Source organism: Panthera leo, chromosome A1 (genome assembly GCF_018350215.1).
Source record: "Panthera leo isolate Ple1 chromosome A1, P.leo_Ple1_pat1.1, whole genome shotgun sequence".
Classification (NCBI taxonomy): Eukaryota; Metazoa; Chordata; class Mammalia; order Carnivora; family Felidae; genus Panthera; species Panthera leo.
The window spans coordinates 5,241,995-5,260,834 of NC_056679.1; the positions used below are offsets into that span (position 1 = coordinate 5,241,995).

An 18,840-nucleotide genomic window follows, 5' to 3' on the forward strand; every position below is an offset into this window, starting at 1 on the left:
GTCCCAACTTTGAACCGTTAACACAGTTTATTTCTGCAAATATTTACCTGGTAAGAAATCCCTGGATTTAATGTTATAAATTTAATTTTAAAACTTTAATTCTATAAATTTAACTTCTTTAAATTTATAACCTAATAATTATAAATGTCTTACTCCTATTTTTACTTGAATGCCTTTTTTTTTTTTTAATTGATGTATAGCTGGCATGTAACTTTGTTAGTTTCAGATGTATTACATAGCGATTCAGTGCTGGTATATATTGCAAAATGGTCCCCACAGTAAGTTTAGTTAACATCTGTCACCACACATAGTTACAAAATTGATTTTTTCTTGCGCTGCAGCTTTGAAGGTCTATTCTTTTAGCAACTTTCAAATATGCAGTATAGTATTTATTATTAACTACAGTCACAATGTTGTAGGTTAAATCCCCATGACTTATTTTATAAGTGGATGTTTATCTTTTGCACCTTTCACCCATTTTGACCACTCCCCACGCCTTGTTTCTGGCAACCACTAACCTGTTCTCTGTATCTGTGAGCTTGCTTGCTTTGTTTGTTTGTTTATTTTGATTTCACATAAGATCATATGGGATTTGTCTTTCTCTGGCTGGCTGGTTTCACTTAACAATACCTTCAGGGTCCATCCATGTTGTCACAAATAGCAAGATTTCCTTTTTTATGGCTGAGTAATATTCTCTTGTACATGTGTACCATATTTTCTTTATCCTTTCATCCATTTATAGACAGGATGTCTTGACTATACCTTGACTATGTAAATAATGCTGCAGTGAACATGGGGTGCAGATATCATTTTGAGTTTGTGTTTTGATCTTCTTAATACCCAGAATCTTTCATAAATACCCAGAATTGGAATTGCTGGGTCATATGGTAGTTTTATTTTTAAGTTTTTGAGGAACTTCCATATGGTTCTCCATAGCAGTTACACCAATTTATAGTCCCACCAGAAGCACACAAGAGTTTCCTTTCCTCCACCTCTTTGCCAACACGTCTTATTTCTTGTAACCATTCTAACAGGTAGGAGATGATAGCTCATTGTGGTTTTGATTTTCATTTACATGATGGTTAACACATCTTCGTGTACCTGTTGGCCATCTGTTTGTATTCTTCAGAAAAATGTCAATTCAGATCTTCTGCCCATTGTAAAAACATGTTTATTTTTGAGAGAGCAAGTGAGCATGAGTGGAGGAGGGGAAGAGAGAGAGGGAGATAGAGGACCCAACGTGGGCTCTGCGTGGACAGCAGAGAGCCCGATATGGGGCTCGATATCATGATCTGAACCGAAGTCAGATGCTTAACCCATTGAGCCACCCAGACATCCCTCCTCCTGCTCATTTAAAAAAAAAATTTTTAATGTTTATTTACTTTTGAGAGACAGAGACAGAGTGTGAGCGGGTGAGGGGCAGAGAGAGGGAGACACACAATCTGAAGCAGGCTCCAGGCTCCAAGCTGTCAGCACAGAGCCCGACGCGGGGCTCGAACTCACAAACTGTTGAGATCATGACCTGAGCCGAAGTTGGACACTCAGCTGACAGAGCCACCCAGGCTCCCTCCTTCTGCTCAATTTTAATCAGATTATTTTTTTTCTATTGAGTTGGATGGGTTCTTTATATATTTTAGATATTAACTCCTTACCACGTATATGATGTTCACATATTTTCTTTGATTCAGTAGGTGGCCTTTTCATTTTGTTGATGGCTTCCTTTGCTGTGCAGAAGCTTTGTAGTTTGGTGTAGTCCCACTTGTTTATTTTTGCTTTTTGCTGCCTTCGCTTTTGGTGTCAGATCCAAAAAAATCATCACCAAGATCAGTGTCTAGGAGCTTACACCTGTATTTACTTCTAGGAGTTTTATGGTTTCAAGTCTAACATTCAAGTCTGTAGTCCATTCTGAGTGAATTATTGTGTATGGTGTAAGATAGCTGTCCAGTTGGTTGAAGAGATTTATTTATCCATTTATTGAAGAGATTGTCCTTTCTTTGTTATGTATTCTTGGCACTTTTGTCAGAAATTAAGTGACCATATTGCATGGGTTCATGTCTGGGCTCTCCTTTCTGTTCCATTGATATATGTGTCTGTTTTTATGCCAGTGCTATCCTGTTTTGAGTACTGTAGCTTTGTAATATAGTCTGAAACCAGGCTGTGTCATGTCCCTGGCTTTGTTCTTGTTTTTCGAGATTGCTTTGGCAATTTGGGTCTTTTATAGTTCCATACAAATTATAATTATTTGTTGTTTCTGTGAAAAATGCTATTGGAATTTAAATGGGAATTACATGGACTCTGTAGATTGCTTTGGTTTGTACGGACGTGTTGACAGTAAATTCTTCTCATCCATGGACATGGAATATCTTAATATTTATTTGAGTCTTTATATTCTTTCATGTCTTATGGCTTTCAATGTGTCAGGTTTTGCATCTCCTTGGTTGAGATTTTTAAATTTCTCTTCTGATGATTCATTGTTAGTCTGCAGAAATACAACCGACCTTTGCTAAATTCATTTGTTTTAATGGTTACTTGGTGGACTCTTAAAGTTTTCTATATATAGTATCCTGTCATCCGCAATTAGTGACAATTTTACTTCTCTCTGAATTGGGTACCTTTTATTTTTCTTGCCTGATTGCTGTGGCTGGGATATCCAGTGCTGTGTTGAATAAAAGTGGCAAGAGTGGCCATCTTTGTTTGGTTCCTGATTTTAGAGGAAAAGCTTTCGGCTTTTCACTATTATGATGTTAGCTGTGGGCTTGTCACATGCGACCTTTATTATGTTGAGGTATGTTCCCTCTATAGCCATTTTGTTGAGAATGTTTGTCATAAATGGATGTTGAATTTTGTCTAATACTTTTTCTACATGTAGTGAGATGATCATATGATATTTATCCTTCATTTTGTTAGTGTTGTGTGTCACATTGATGGAATATAGATGTTGAACCATCCTTGTATCCTGGAATAAATCCCAACTGATCATGGTGCATGATTTTTTTTTAACGTATTATTATATTCAGTTTGATAATACTTTGTTGAGGATATTTGCATCTGTGTTCACCAGGAGTACTGGCCTCTAATTTTCTTGTGGTGCCCTTAACTGGTTTGGGTATCAGGGTAATGCTGACCTTGTAAAAACAGTTTGGGAGGTTCTCGCCTTTTCTGTTTTTAGGAAGAGTTTGATAAGCATTGGTATTCTTCTTTGAATGTTTGGGAGAATTCACTAGTGAAGTTGTCTGGATGTGACTTTTCATTGTTAGGCTATTGATTACTGACTTGATCTCCTTACTAGTAGTCAATCTAAGATTTTCTATTTCATCATAATTCAGTCTTGGTATGTTGTAGGCTTCTAGGTATTTATCCATTTATCTATTTCTTACATGTCCAATTTCTTGGCATATTATTGATAGTATCTCTTATGAGTCTTCATATTTCTATTGTATCACTTCTTCCATTACTGATTTTGAGTCCTGCTTTTTTCTGCTGAGTCTAGCTAAAGGTTTGTCAATTTTGTTTATCTTGTTAAGAACCAGCTCATAGTTTCGTTGATCTTTTTTTTTCCCCTCTATTTCATTAATTTCTGCTCTAACCTTTGCTACTTTCTTCCTTATGCTAAGGAAGTTAGTATACAAAGGACGTTGTCTCATTTGTTCTTTTTCTAGTTTTTTGAGGTGCAAAAGTAGGTAATTTGGGATTTTTCTAGATTTTTCGTACAGGCATTTATCGCTGTGAACTTCCTTCTTAGAATTGCTTCTGCCACATCCCATAAGTTTTACTATGTTGGATTTCCATTTTCTTTTGTCTCCCCGTGTTTTTTTTTTTTTTTTTTTTTTTTTATTTCTCTTTTGATTTCTTCTCTGACCCCATTGGTTGCTCAGTGGTGTGTTGTGTAATCTCCGCATATTTTTGAATTTTCAGTTTCATTCTGGTAATTGAGTTCTGGTCCTACCATTATGGTTGAAAATGATGCCTGATGTGACGTAAGTTTCCTTGAATTTGTGAAGATTTGTCTCGTGCCTAATACATGATCTGTCCCGGAGAACGTTTTGTGTGGGTGCCTCTCTTGATCAGTTTTATGAACACTCTGTTTCCCTTTCTCTGGCAGTCATTTTCCGGAATTGACAAGAGAACCATCCTCAGATGATTTTTGGTAAGTGGATTCTAGCACTGCTTGATGTCTTAGTGGGAAGGGTTTTGGAACAATTCTGTATTGTCATTTTTGCTTAAATATTTTGTTAATAAAAGTTTCATATTTCTTTTTCCAAGAGAGAACCAAACTAAAGTTAAACATGAATATGCTTTTAAAAGTAATAGCGGAACTACACGAATTTAACAAGAAATAGCCAGTCCTTCCCTTGATACCTTCCATACTTCCTGCTTCCCAGCATAATGTCTTCAAAGTTGTGTCATACGTATTGTAGCCTGTATCAGAATTCTATTGACATGAAAGGCTGAGTCATATTCCATTGTATGTATATACCACATTTTGTATAACCCTTCATCTGTTGATGGGCATTTGGTTTTTTCCTGCTCTTGCCTGGTGTGTTTAATGCTGCCGTGCACATTGGTATAGAAGTATCTAGTCTCTGCTTTTAATTATTACGGGTATATACCTGAAAGCGGGATTGGCGGGTCGTGTGGTAGTTTTATGTTTGATTTTTTGAGGAGCCACCAAACTGTTTTCCACAGCAGCTCCACCGTTTATATTTCTGGCAGCAACACGCATTTTCCCCACATCCTCGTAACACGTGTTAATTTCTGTTTTTGTTTTCATGTACACAATAGCCATCTCAATGGGTGTGAAATGGTATCTCATTGTGGTCTTGATTGGCATTTCCCTTAGGACTAGTGATGGTGTGTGCTCATGTTTTAAGATTTATATACTAACAAAGCTGATTGGTAGGGCTACATGGGCAGGGGAGACCACGCAGTTGATGACTGACTGGCTTCCCTGTGGGATGATCGGCCGGGACCTGCAGTTTTAGTAGAGGATCCTTGGATGTCAGCCTCGGTCTTCTATGTGATCAGTCGTCTTCTCATGAGGAGAACTCTCCAGGCTGTAAATCTGGCTGTGGCTGTTAAAGGAGCTGAGTAGAGGCAGAGAGTTGATGGTCACGAAGGATGCACTTAAGACTCCTGTCCTGGGAGAGTTCCCTACCCTACCGGCTTGTGTGCCCCATGTTGCTGGGTCCAAGGCTACTCTGATTTGACTTCTCCAAACTATAAACCTTCCATGGCTTTCTGAGTTCCAAAAAGTTCAGTTATCTGGCTGCATGGGATGAGGGGGAAGGTTCCTGGAGGCAGACTCTTCCTCAGATGGATCTGGAACCCCTCCTGGTTCCCACTTTCCCTTTATCGGACAGGCACCTCAGGCTGCCATTTGCTCGGCTTCCGCAAGATTCTGCAAGGGGCATCAGTTGGTATTCTAGTCTCTTCACCGCACAAGCTGTTGGTTTGTGCTCTGCTAAACTCCCACATCCAGAGTTCAGGCTGACCTCGGCTGTGGTCACTTCTTCCGTCGTCTTTGTTTCCAAGGAGGGGTTTCAGGAGGAAGTGGGGATACAGGAATATATTTAACCCTTCACATTTTCTTCAGTGTGATAGCACACTGCCATCGTATCAAGTTTTATCGTTTCCTTTCTCACAATATTTGCCTCCTTCTCTCTTCTACGTATGAGTTCTGACCATAAATGAATGCCTAGATACAATACAATAATTGTTCTATTTTACCTGCTTTGAGGTAAATACTCAGAAATTTTCCCTGGTAGATGTTAGAGAACAGCTAAAATGACAAAGTGTTGACCCCTGCCTCTGTTTTTTCTTGTAACTATGTCGTTGTTTATAATGAACATATAAAAAAACTCTGCTTATAATAAGGCTAAAGATTTTCTACCTCGAGGTCTGAAATAATATGCATTATTCCAAATCTTTAAAAGTTTAATATAAATCTATAGGCTTTTTAGGTGTGATTCTTCTTCAAGACAAATTCTTACTAGGTGTGGGTAGATTTTAGAGAAGTTTTTGAACTGAATAAGTATTTTCTGTTCTCTCTCACAGCCGGATACCTCCTCCCCCTAGTGACTCATGTGACTTTGATGATCCTAGGCTCTTGAAGAACATTGAAGATCATCATGTAAGGCCACTGTTTTGCTTCTAGAATGTTACATAGCTTATGGTGTACTTTTATTTACGTGTATGTGTGCTGCCTTGAAATTTATAATTTTGGACCTTGGGGAGGAGATGTGGTTTTACTTTTCTGGAGTTAGTATTCAGGGAAGTGATCTGAAATAAATGATCTGTGGTTAACACTCTGCATGGTAACGCAAAGCTGAATTAAATATGTGGTGGAGCTCCAAAGTCTCACGTCAAGATGAAGACGAGTCTCAATATGGAATTCGCCAACATTTCGGATTTCTCCTGCTTTTTAAGATTTCTGCAGTACCATTTCTTCACGGTTGTGCATCTAAGAGGTCATGCATTTTGAAGGACACTTGCTTTATGCTTGGACCAGGAGAATTTAGGGAAGTAAAGGAGGGCAGAAGAGCATGTTGCATTTATAGCATCCTACCGTGTGCCAGACATTTGACGCGTATTTCCTTTAGCGCTGGAGTCACCCCGGAGAAGTGATAGGAAGCTGCGTGGAAATATCGACTTGGCCAAGAGTTACCAGCAGACAAAAGTAGATATGAGACTCGGAACCTAAGTCTGGTTGATTCTTAACTCTGACACCACATTATCTCTACTATTCTAACAAACCGGGATTAACTACAGGGTCGCCTAAATTCATTTGAAGAGCTACTTTGAAAAATACCAACTTAGAAAAGTCTTTAGGGATGAAGGCATTTTGCAACCTGTTTAAAGTTAGGTAAACTTGAGCAAAATTAAAAGTTTATCATTCCAACATTTTGTTAAGATGCAGATCTATTTCAAACTTTCTCTAAATTCTCAGGAAATTTCCTGTTCTCTGCTGCACTTGCCCATTTGTTAACACTGAAATCTTCCTAGGCACGATTCTCAAATGCATGCATGTAAGGCACCCACGCCCACCGGCTGGGATGCGGACTTTCTGCCTCAGTCCCCGGTGGTGCTGATGAAGTGGTCCCAGGCCACCCAGTGGATGCTGCTGAAGTCCGTGCCCTGTATCATAGTCACAGGCATCGATGTGTTCTCTTTTTTTTGAATTAAAAAAAAAAATTTTTTTTTAACGTTTATTTATTTTTGAGACCGAGAGAGACAGAGCGTGAATAGGGAAGGGGCAGAGAGAGAGGGAGACACAGATTCCGAAGCAGGCTCCAGGCTCTGAGCTGTCAGCACAGAGCCCAATGCGGGGCTCGAACGCACGGACCGCGAGATCATGACCTGAGCCGAAGTCGGACACTTAACCGACTGAGCCACCCAGGCGCCCCCCCTTTTTTTTTTTTTTTTTGAATTTTGATAGTAGCCGTAGGTCCAGCTGCTAGGCTAGAGGTCCTCCGAGCTGAAGAGTGGCATCTGAGAAGAAGCTTCTGTGGAGGGTGGCAGCTTAATCACGGATATCCAAGGCTTCATGGGCACAGTGAGGGCTTGCTTTCTGAAAGAGGACTCCAGCATTCCTGAATAGTGTTTAGAGGGTGTTTAGGTGACTAAATGTGTCTGTTCAAGTTGGGGTGGAGAATGGGAAAGGACGAAGGTGGAAGGGTGACCTAGAGGCTTGGGGAACTGCACTTAGTCTCCTTTCAAGTTTGTTTTCCTGGCCCAGATCAGTGGGTGAGGAAACAGCAGAGCAAGTGAGGTGAGCCTCGTGCTCGGGGTCCCTCAGAATCCCAGGGAAGGCTCAGAAACGGCACGCGAGTGGATCCGAATTTAAATAAGAGACTCATTCATCTACTCATTCATTTAGCAAACAGCTTAAGGGCCTGGTTGATATCAATCACCTTGCTAGGTACTGGGGGAAGACACGAGTAAGAAAACATTCAGGGGATTTTTATTAGTTGGGGAAACAGATGTAAAATCATTAGGAGTCATTGTTTACCTTTGTGGCGTGGGGGGGAGGGGGGTACGATACCTCTCCCCAAGAAAGCGATTTCATTTTGTGTAGATGGAGGAGTCTGATCTCTTTGGTGGGTGTTGGGGCTAAGAGAATCGTTGAAATGTGGGCATCGTGGGCACCCACAGTGAATGGTAACTCGCATTCACCTAGAGTGTGGGCTGGTGTAGAAAATCAGTGCACAGGGGGCAAATCCTCATTTGGAGAAGAGATCGTGGGGAGACACTCTACATTTGCTGCTGGGATCCCCAATTTTGAAATCTTGAAATACTGAGCTCAGTTAATTTGTACATACGTACAGATGTTCTCTTCAAAGCTGAACCCGTGCATGGGTGCTGTTTCTGACCATCGGTCGCATGCTCGGTCCTCTTTTGGCATTCGAGTGGAGACCGGAGATGTATCAGGATCCTCTAACAGGAGCATTTCCTGCCCCGGGGCCAATGGCATGCATTTCTGGAAGGAACCCTACTCTCTGGAGAAGTTAGTGCTGCTTTTTTTCTCCCATTGCCACCTCACCATCTGCCGTCCTGAGCCAGATTTCCTTTCATTCCAGTGGGAAGGCCGTCGAGAGTAGTGGGGCAGGGCCAGCACTATTTTCATAAGGGAATCCCTGGCTCAGTGAGGTAATCATAAGCATCGATGAACACATGGAGACTTTAAAAATTTTTTTTTTTTAACATCTATTTATTTTTGAGACAGAGACAGAGCGTGAACGGGGGAGGGGCAGAGAGAGAGGGAGACACAGAATCGGAAGCAGGCTCCAGGCTCTGAGCCATTAGCCCAGGGCCCGACGCGGGGCTCGAACTCACGGACTGTGAGATCGTGACCTGAGCTGAAGTCGGACGCTTAACCAACTGAGCCACCCAGGCGCCCCAAACACATGGAGACTTTAAAGGGTATTTTAATAATCTGGACACTCACAGTTCACTGAGGGTGTGATACGGCCATGGACTGGAGAATTTATTTTCTATTATTTTAGCAAAAGCCTACTTGCCTATGTTCACCACTTTTTAAAGGTGTGCTTGAAGCCTTCTAGGGTATTCTACATCTTGGCTACTGTGTTAATTACCCCACTGACATTTAACATGTAGCTCGACTATAAATAATGAGGACCATAGGCTACAGTATTTTTCTTTCAGCAAATCGGGATTAGATTTAATGTACTTCATGGATTTTTAAAACATTTTAAGTACAGAGCCTCTTAGATCACTTGGTTATTTTGCCAAAATAGGATTGAGGAGAGGGAAGAAGCATTTCGGGATTTTAGCCTATGGATATCCCACATTCCTATCTAAATTGTCTTGGGACCGTTGACTAAAATTAAAGCATTTGGGCCAAGAAAACCTTTGCTTTCCTCCCAAGGGAGTACCTCCATATGCTACAGATATTTTGTTTTTCCTGGGTCATCATTTCTGATTTTCTGGGTCCTTTAGGACTATATTTTAAGCTTTGTGTAGGCTGATAGCCAAGGTGGAATTTGCCTGTTAAAGAATCCACCTACGGAAAATTTCAAGGAACAAGTTCATGTGGTCCTTTGTTTACATTGCTAACCAATGGCTTCCTATTTGTGGGATAATTTCCCAAAGATTTACCAAGGAAGAACACCTAGGGGTTTTTCTTTCTTTTTTGAGTCATTATGCCTAAGACTTTTGAGCTTGAGTCTTGAAGAAGAAATTATTTGTATATGTATTTAAGTACTTTATAGCTGTGATTTGGCATGCCAATTTTAGACATGCCTACTTTTCTATGTTTTACATTTATCAAATACTCATTTCTAGATATAGAAAGCATTTTGTGCAGATTAAAATCTATTAAATGGAGGACAGGTATTTTATGATTATGAGGTACCTTAAATAGGCGAATTCATAGAGGCAGAGCAGAATAGAGGTTATTAGGGGTCGGGGAAGGTGAGAATGGGGAGTTACTATTTGAGGGGTACAGAGTTTGGGAAGATGGGAGTTTTGGGTGTAGATATAGTCGTGGGTACACAGCAGTGTGTCTTTAATGTCCCTGAATCCTGCCCTTACAGATGGTTAAAATGATAAATAGTATCTATTTCTCCACATGCAAAAGCTTCAACTTCTAAAAAGATACATATACATGCATGCGTGCCTTGTCCAACAATCATTTCTTCGAAGTTATAAAAGCCTTTTCTTGGAAGTTGCAGAAAGGAAAAAGTTTATTTGCAAACATGCAGCACTCGTTTCAAATATGTTACAAACCTCTTATCCATAGGCTGTGCATGGTTTGCCTCCTTTCCCTCATTTATTAGAGAATGCTAGGTTAACTAGAAAATCAACGTTAGAACAGTTTTGTTTTAGGGATTTTTTTCTTTGTGGATCTTTAAGAATGTTGTCTGGCCTACCACTCAAAGTGGAAACTTAATTTGAGTGTGTGCGCGACTGTTCTTATTAGCTGTCAGAAAGATTTTACTATTTGCCATGAATCAAAGACCCTCTTTCCCACTACACTGTGGGATGAGATGTTGTGTCAGATACGATAGTTCTCAGAGGCAGGAGAAAGCGGTCTTTTCTTGTCCTCCCGCATGCTACGTTTTTATGTATCGTGTGTTTCTAGCTCATTAAATCGTTGAATTGTCTGTGGAACCGGTTGTTGCTGAGTACCATTTATGTCAAAGAGAGAAAGCAATAAGCTCGGGTCAATTAATTACCAGTGTAAGGCACAGTATGAAAGCCAGAGTCGTCCTTGGGAGCCTGTAAATACTTCCTTCAGTTCCTGCCGCCTAGGCCAATATTGCCAAAGACCAGGCCCAAGACCTAATGGTCAAAGTGGCGGAACTTCTTAGAAAGCTGAATTGGAAGCCTCACAAAGTCATCCGCATCAAAGTCTGGTAGGATTGAGACCCTGGGACTAGCGTTGGGCTCTTCTGGGTAGATGCACCTGAGAACCTGAGACCCTAGGTTCCTCTGTAACTTCTGGGCCTGCGGACGTGGCCACCTGCCCTTAGGTTAAAGAACAGACAAGGTGTAGAGGAAAGGCTAGGACGGACGATGGAAGAGAAAGCAGGGACTCACCTGGTGAGTCCGCTCTCGGTATACTGATCCAACGTAGAACATGCTAGCTTCCTTCCCCCTGCTCCTTGACCAGGTCTCGGCTAAAGCAGGTGGTCTTGTGCAAAGTGCTGATCTTCCTCCGGGTCTGCCCCACCTCCCACCTGAGCCACTAGATCAAGCCTGGGGGCACATTTCAGCACAGCAGACGGGGGTGATGATGGCCCGCTAGTTTGGAAGAGGGGTTATTCACCAAAGGGGCTGCAGGGCCTGGTAATTGCTACCAGTGAGAACTGGGAGAGCGTGACTGAGAGAGGGACATGATGGAAAGCTGCACAAGAGAGAGAGTGTTGGAGTGTGGGACTCCTCTGCTGCTCTCTCTTGGAGAGTCAGTTCTCTGAGCCGCTGTGACGACTCTTAGAAACTTGGAAGGAGTGGTGGCCTTTATATAAAAAGCAATTGATTTTCACTGCAGAAACACTTAGAGAATACAGAGTATTTTTTTTAACCCCCTAAATCGCTTCTGTCCTTTGCTGCCAAGTACTGTTAACATTTCCGTCTATTCCTTTCTGTTATCTTTCTCTGTGTGCACATGTGAACACGCACAAAAATTCACTGCAGATGCCGAGATTGTGCTGCATGTAAAGTTTTTACTAATCCTACCTTCTCAAGAAATTAACAGTATAAATGTATCTGCAAACACTGATATTCCTGGAGATGGTCACCTTTAATTTCAGCAAACGATTCCCTGATATGTCGGAGTCACTGGAGGTGATTCCCCAGCACCCTTTGCCGTGTAGACCTTGGGGAATTTGTAAATCCTCTAACTTACTTGATTTCACTGAACCGTAGTTGAACGTGCATTTTCTTTTCCTGAAGGCGGATAAGAAGTAGCCATGTGAGCGGTTATGATTCGCTGCCACATGGCTGCTCTTCAGTCTCATTGACGGGTCAGGGGAGAAACTCAAAATGTTTTCAGATACCGATCACTGTCCGTTTGTGATTGAGAAACTAAAAACAAAAACTCTGCAGAAATCAGAAAACATAGAGTTGCCTGATCAGTGAAAAGACAAATCTGTCTCAAATTTATAGCCAGCTGCCTATCAGAAAGTGAAATATAAAAGACCTTGGCGTTAAAATAACGTGAGGACAAGGAGGCCCGGTATCACCCCTGGCTTTGAACATCGCCCTTAGAGTGCTAGCCTGAGTAGGCCAGTAAGAACTCAAGTGTATACGTTAGAAAAGAAAAGGAAAATGCCGTCATCTGTGGGTGATGTAATAACTGTCTGCCTTAAAACCCAGGAGAGTCAGCTGAAACTCGGAGAGCTGGTAAGGGGTTCATTACAAGCGACATTAAACACACTTACAAAACTCAGTGTTGGTCCTTACATCTGAACAGACTCTTGTGAAATATAATAGAAGTAAGATCTTATTCATAACATAAAAAGCAATAGATAAGACGTCTAGTACAGTTCTCACATACAGTAGGCATGTAGGTATTTTTTGAATGAATAAAAAATTAACAACATTAATAAAAATATGCCAGGGCCTATAGCTAGAAGTGTTAGAAGCCTTTAATCAATAGGAAAGCTTTCTGTATTCTTAGATGGGTAAACAGTATTACGATGGCATTTCTCCATTATTTCTATAATCTAATCCCAATGAAAATCATGAGTGTGTGTGTAGGATGGGAGAAATATATTAAATACATATCCAGGACGGCTTTTTTTTTTCCTTTTTTTTTTTAAGTAATAAGGATGCACTGCCTTACAGCTTTTAAGCAATTATGAGGTTAAAGAACAGACAAAGTGTAGAGGAAATGCTAGGACGGACGATGGAAGAGAAAGAGCAGGGACTCACCTGTCTGGCGAGTCCGCTCTCGGTATACCGATCCAGCGTAGACTTGAATGCCTTCTGTCTGCTGGGCCTGGGGTTACGTTCTTGAGGAAGACAGATGACCTTCTGGCACGTCGGGGTGTCCCAGACGTGGGGAAGCCGCACGTGAGCGGCAGGATTGTTCGAGGCGTTTGGAACAAGCGAGGCGGGGTCTGGGGGAAGTCTAGGAGGGGCGCGTGCTGCCTCCTCGCTCTCCTCTGACCCCGGGGTTAGTCCATTAAGAACGATGTTCCGAGACGGGTGGTAGGGGACTTCTCAGGTGAAGTGACTGTCGAATGGAAGCAGAGAGGATGAGTAAGAACTGGCTGTGAGCAGGTGGAGGGGGCAAGGAGCAGCGGGACAGGCGGACGCCTGTCGGAAGACCTACGGACCAGACCGGCTGGTGGAGCACCCAGGAGGGGAGAGGCGGGAGGAGGTGGAGCTGGGTGGAGAGCAGCTGCCACCCAGGGGGTGGCATCGTGGGGGACGTGGGGTCCACCCTAGGGCCTCGACCTGTGTTCGAAAGGGGGCGGAAAGCCAGTAGCGGGCTCTAAGCAGGGGATGGCCGAATCTAACCCTGCTGTATGTCAGCGGTGTTTTAACAGATGATCGCCTTGCCTTGTGTCTGTAGCCCACAGCTCCGTGCATACAGGAGTTCCTCACCCTTCTGGCCGTGTGCCACACCGTCGTCCCTGAGAAGGATGGAGATAACATCATCTACCAGGCTTCCTCCCCAGGTGAGGGCTCTGGGCCGGGTGTGCCGTGCTATCCCCTTTTCTGGAGGCTTGGCTGTCTGCATTTCCTTGCGGAGGGTGCGGTAGGGCGGTCGGCTTCGCGAAGACCCCGCTGTTTACCTCTGGCCTCGCGCAGTGTACAGGTTATGGTCACAAGCGATGAAGCCACAGAAAGGTGGCGCTGGGCCCTCCTGACTCTGTAACACTGTGACCACGACGGGAGGCCCCAGGCCATCTTGCAGCTCCTAGCAGAAGTCCCTCGCAAAAATAACGTAGCAATCACTATTGCTCATAATAAGAGACTACATGCAGTGGAAGAGAGCGATCAAATCATAATTTCAGCTTGGAACATACCTGTCTTTGAGTCCTCTGAAAATTTGAAGTGTATTGTGAATGTTGTGCCATGTATGTGTCAGTGATTTTCAGTTTACCAGAACATTTAACCTGAACACTACTATTCAATTCTCCAATAATTTTGAGTAAAGGAAAAATCATCATAAAGCAAAAAAAAAAAAAAAAGTCCCTGCACTGGACAAAACTCTCAGGGGAGGGTGGCCTGGCTTCCCTGTTCACCCTCTGCCCGTCGTAGATTCTCCAGCTGCTGATGAAGCTGGGTGCTGACTCTCGACCCGCTTCCTGGAGCTCTGAATCCTACCATACTAGAAGTGAAACGCTGCCTCGCTTGCTCGGACGAGATGGGTTAGTCAGGAAGCCATGGGAATGTAGCTTAAGTTCCTTAAGGAGAACTTGACCCCAATGGAGGATAGTAGGTACACCAGCACTCTTGTCCCGACGATCAGCTTTAGGTCCTGTCTTTCCCGCCTAACGAAAGTGCTGCCTTCAGGATCCTGGTGGCGGACTGAGCGAGCGCCTCCTAAATCCTGAGTCCTTACCCTTGTGTGCTTAGGCCGGGCCTCTCTAGCTGCTGCCCATCTGCTTAATGTGTAAAATAATACGCGCGCCACAGAATTCTCGCCATTACCTGCGATTAGTCAATGCCTCGTCAACTCTATTGACAGATGAAGCCGCTTTGGTGAAGGGAGCTAGGAAGCTGGGTTTTGTCTTCACCGCCAGAACGCCCTACTCGGTCATCATAGAAGCCGTAAGTGACGAGCCCGGGTACCTCTTGACATTGTATGTCGCCTCCTTTTTTGAAGACTGTGTTTGAAATAGCGTGTCTGATGTAAACACGATAGCTACATTTCTTCTTTTTTTTTTTTTCCCCCTCCCGTGAGGATTAGGCCCCGTTGCGAAACTGCAGGCATGACGGGATTCTTATTCATGGTGTGTTGCGGGCATTTTTCTCTCAGAGACGCTTGTCCACAAGTCTTGCGTGTGCTGGTGTGATTTGTAGTAAAGAACCTAGCAAGCCTGCTCTTGGTTTTGTCATAGGGAAATAAGTGCGTGGCCCACTTGTCCTGAGGACAGGATCTGTGACTCTGTCCCTGTAACCTTGGCACGTAGAGTTCTTGCCCAACACAGCCCTTGGCGCATTAGCTTCGGTCTCCCTGGCCGGGGGAGAGGCGAGTTGGTGCTTAAGATCTTTGTTATTTACACGAGTTTTTCTTTTCCCTACAGTCAAGGGATTTGTTTATTTTATGATTGTTTTGTTTTCTGTTTGTTTGGGTTTTTTTGAGTTTGGCTGCTCAGGAAGCCTGAGGGAGAAATTTGGTGACAGGAAAAAATGGAAATCAAGTGTAACATCCAGTAGGGACCCTTGAGGCAGGTAACGGGGGAAATCGATGGTTGGGACTGGCAATGCCCTGGCATTTTTGATGCTGACCGTTAGAGGGGCTGCATTTCGCTACAGTCTGCGTTGATGAGGGACCTGGAAGCAGTCACTGCCTTCTCTCTCCTCTGCCTTCCTGCACCCCTCAATTTGGGGAGGACTGACGGATTGTAACGGTTTTTGCCTTTATGTATCTTGTGTCTCTGGACCTTGCTGATGCACTTGAAATTCACTACTAACTTACATAGCTGTTATCGTTCTTAACTTGGCAGTGCTCCATTTTTTTTCTTGTACTTAGAAATGCGAAACCTAGAAAATACCAAACCTCGATAGAGTGCCCGTTTCTTGGCGTTTTCGGGTTCCTGTCTTCTGGAGGACAGAGATGAAATCATAATCATTTTTACTTCATTTTAATCACCAGCAAGTCTCGCTTAGGGAAAGGTACAGTCATTAGAGGTGGAGCAAAGCAACGGACTGAATACAGAATTTCCTTTGTGGAAGGTTTTCAAGCCTTCGCCCCCCTCAGTTTGGGGAGACTCAGAACCTTCGCTGTACGATCTGCTGTCGCACGGGTGCTGCTGGTTTCTGTGCATTACCGCGATGGGGACTGGAGGCGGGACGGACTGACAGGGCACGAGTGGGAGAGACAAGGAGACAAGGCTGCTTCTGCTTTGCTCACAAGAGCGGCTAAATACAGGGAAGCCAGGGAGCCCACTGACCTTGTCATCACGGTGGTGGATGTCGGTGAAGAGTGGATGGGCACCCCTCTGTCGTTTTATTAGCCCATTAAGGCCACGTGTCTGGGAGTGCATGAGACCCTCTGACTAGTTCAGGGCCATAAATAATACCTTCGCGATCCCGTTCAGCCAGAGTGTCCTCAAACCTCACCTTCTCAAGTGGGTTACCAGCTGTTGCCACGAAGTGGCCGCTACCGATCATCTTAATGGTCGAGTCCGTGGGATGCACGTGGTTGCCCAGTGGTTGATCTGAGAGCAGAGAGGGGTTAGCACCTGGCAGTCACAGCGCTTGGGCCGATTTGCGGGGTACTGGTGGGCACGCTTCTGAATGGGCCTCGGAGGAAGTTGGGACAGCCCGAGGAGAAAGAACCGGATGAGGAGGGTCACTGGTTGTATCTCTGGGTGTGAGGGGAGTTGTGCAGAGGAGAGTAATGATGCCTCAGGCTTCCCTGGATAATTGGCTTCATTCATTCTCAAGCCCGAGGGACACGTTCGTGAGGAGGCCACACGCTCAGTGGCAGAAATAAGATTCTGACTCCTACCTATGGAACTTCAAGGCCCACGTGCTTTTCACCGTGATGTATTGGGGAAATAGAGAGCAGGTTTGATTAAGGAGTTTGGCAACGGTCCACACAGCCTGGAACCTTCCGGGAAAAATCGAGAACATTGAGGCTCCAGCTTTGAAGAACTTGAAGAAAAATAACATTTGATGAATTGCTCTAAAATCTTGTGCAGATCCATAATCCTTATTTCTAAATCGCGAATCCAGGAAGCTTTGGATTCCAAAAAAGTTTTCTCCTGTATTTGGGGAATAGGCATCCGGCAGCAAAACTTAGCCAGAACTGACATGAGGCCGTTTATGGTCTTAGGAATCTCCGTGTCCTACGTTCTGCTGTGGAAAATTGACGTGTTGGATTTTAGGGCGTTGTGGCCACATAAGCCTCTGGGGAAATCATGCCACATGGTGTATGTGTACATTTTTAATAAAATGTATAAAATTCTGAATTCAGAGGCATGACTGGCCCCAAGGTTTCAGGTGTTCTTGGAAGGGAGCGTCAGCCAGCTGTTGTGATGTCCTAGAGAAGAATGAGAAGCTTCTACCAGAAGGGGGAGCTATGACCCCACCTGACTGGCTTGTGGGAACCCTGTACCTGTTGAAAAGGCCTTGGCGGGGGGATAGAGATGGAGAGAGAATGAGGTGGGGAGGAGGGAGAGCGGGAGAGGTAATCGATGTGTATGTATTACATAGAGGGAGGGTGAGAGGGATATGTGTGTGTGGATTATATACAGAGAGAGAGAGAGCGCTGGGAGGAGGAGGAGGGACGGGGAGATGTGTGTATAGAGAGGTTTACGATTGGGGAGACTGTTTTGAGATTTTAATACTTGGCACCTCAGGTAAGAGCCTGTTTTTCTTCCTTTAGATGGGACAGGAACAGACATTTGGAATCCTTAACGTCCTGGAATTTTCTAGGTATGCTTCTCCTTCACGCGCCGGAATAAAATACTTCCATATATATTTAACAGCTTCATCAGAGTGTTTGCAAGATTGTATGATCCGATTAAATACAGCACTTAGGTATTAAAGTTAGTGAGTAGATCTCCACAGTCCCTCTCCTGTCTGGAATTTGGGACTTTCTGTAAAGAGAGTGACGCAGGTCATTTTCCTGTGCGTGCGCGTGTGTGTTTTCCCCGAGTGAAGCACTGGGCTCCCATAGCCTCCTGTTTCTGTACATTTCCAGACCCGCTGTTCCGGCATCAGCCGCGGACACGTCTGCACAGTTTGGAGTGTGTGGTGGGGAGGGCCTTATTTCTGTTGGTTTTTCCCAAGTGCCGTGAGGTGGTGCCTCGTGCTTTAAGCACTCTCATGCCAGACCTGGGGCACTGGCAAGCCAAGACAGGTAAGATCAGTCCATCCCCGTCGGAGGCTTTGTCTGAGTTGGGCAGTTGTTCTGTCTATATGCCAGCTCGTTCTTCCCCAGGGTGGTTTATCTGATTTTCAGACCCAGGAATATTTGTCGATTATTTGCTTCCCTAGATCATTCCTGGTTTGTCCTTTTGAAAAATCTTAATGTTTTGTTTCTTGCCTTCTCAACACTGACTGTCGGTATGAGAGCAAAGTTCTTTTGCTACCTCGAGAGCCTATTTTCCAATTATGAAACTTTGGGTTTTTTTAATAACCATTGTTAAATGATTTCACACCTTGTTTATTCTGTCTGCTTTATAAGCTGTTTGAAAAAGATCAGTTTAAAAAAAATTTTTTTTATGTTTATTTTTGAGAGAGAGAGAGAGACAGAGTGCGAACAGGGGAGGGGTAGAGAGAGGAGACACAGGATCTGAAGCAGGTTCCAGGCTCTGAGCTGTCGGCCCAGAGCCTGACACAGGGCTCGAACTCACGGACCATGAGATCGTGCCCTGAGCCGAAGTCAGATGCTTAACAGACTGAGCCACCCGGGCACCCCTGAAAAAGATCAGTTTGTAACCCTCTTGTAGGAAATGCTTTCCAGCCCTAGTCTTTAGTTTTAGGACTGAAAACTTGAACTTTGGTGGGTCAAGAGCCCTTGTGGCTGCGTATTCAGAGGGGAAGAACGATGGTTGGTAACAGCAGTGGTTCATAGAGGGAGTAGGAGACAGTGTCCCCGTGGGTGGAGGTGAGGAACATACTAAACATTGCTCCGGACTTTTTGTGCCCCGTCTCTTACTGGTGTCCTGGAAACTGTGCTGTTATGCGGCC

General features: G+C 43.9%; 1 protein-coding gene across 13 annotated transcripts in view; it reads left to right on the forward strand.

Moving 5' to 3' along the window:
* Positions 1-18,840, forward strand: part of LOC122217186 (phospholipid-transporting ATPase IB) — a 609,544-nt gene that overhangs the window by 165,999 nt on the left and 424,705 nt on the right. For all 13 annotated transcript variants that reach the window (XM_042934232.1, XM_042934582.1, XM_042934301.1 and 10 more), the window contains exons 15-19: positions 4,103-4,147; positions 6,055-6,130; positions 13,541-13,646; positions 14,663-14,745; positions 17,531-17,580. In XM_042934232.1, coding sequence (XP_042790166.1) covers positions 4,103-4,147; positions 6,055-6,130; positions 13,541-13,646; positions 14,663-14,745; positions 17,531-17,580 — 360 coding nt within the window. The remainder of the gene's footprint in view (positions 1-4,102; positions 4,148-6,054; positions 6,131-13,540; positions 13,647-14,662; positions 14,746-17,530; positions 17,581-18,840) is intronic.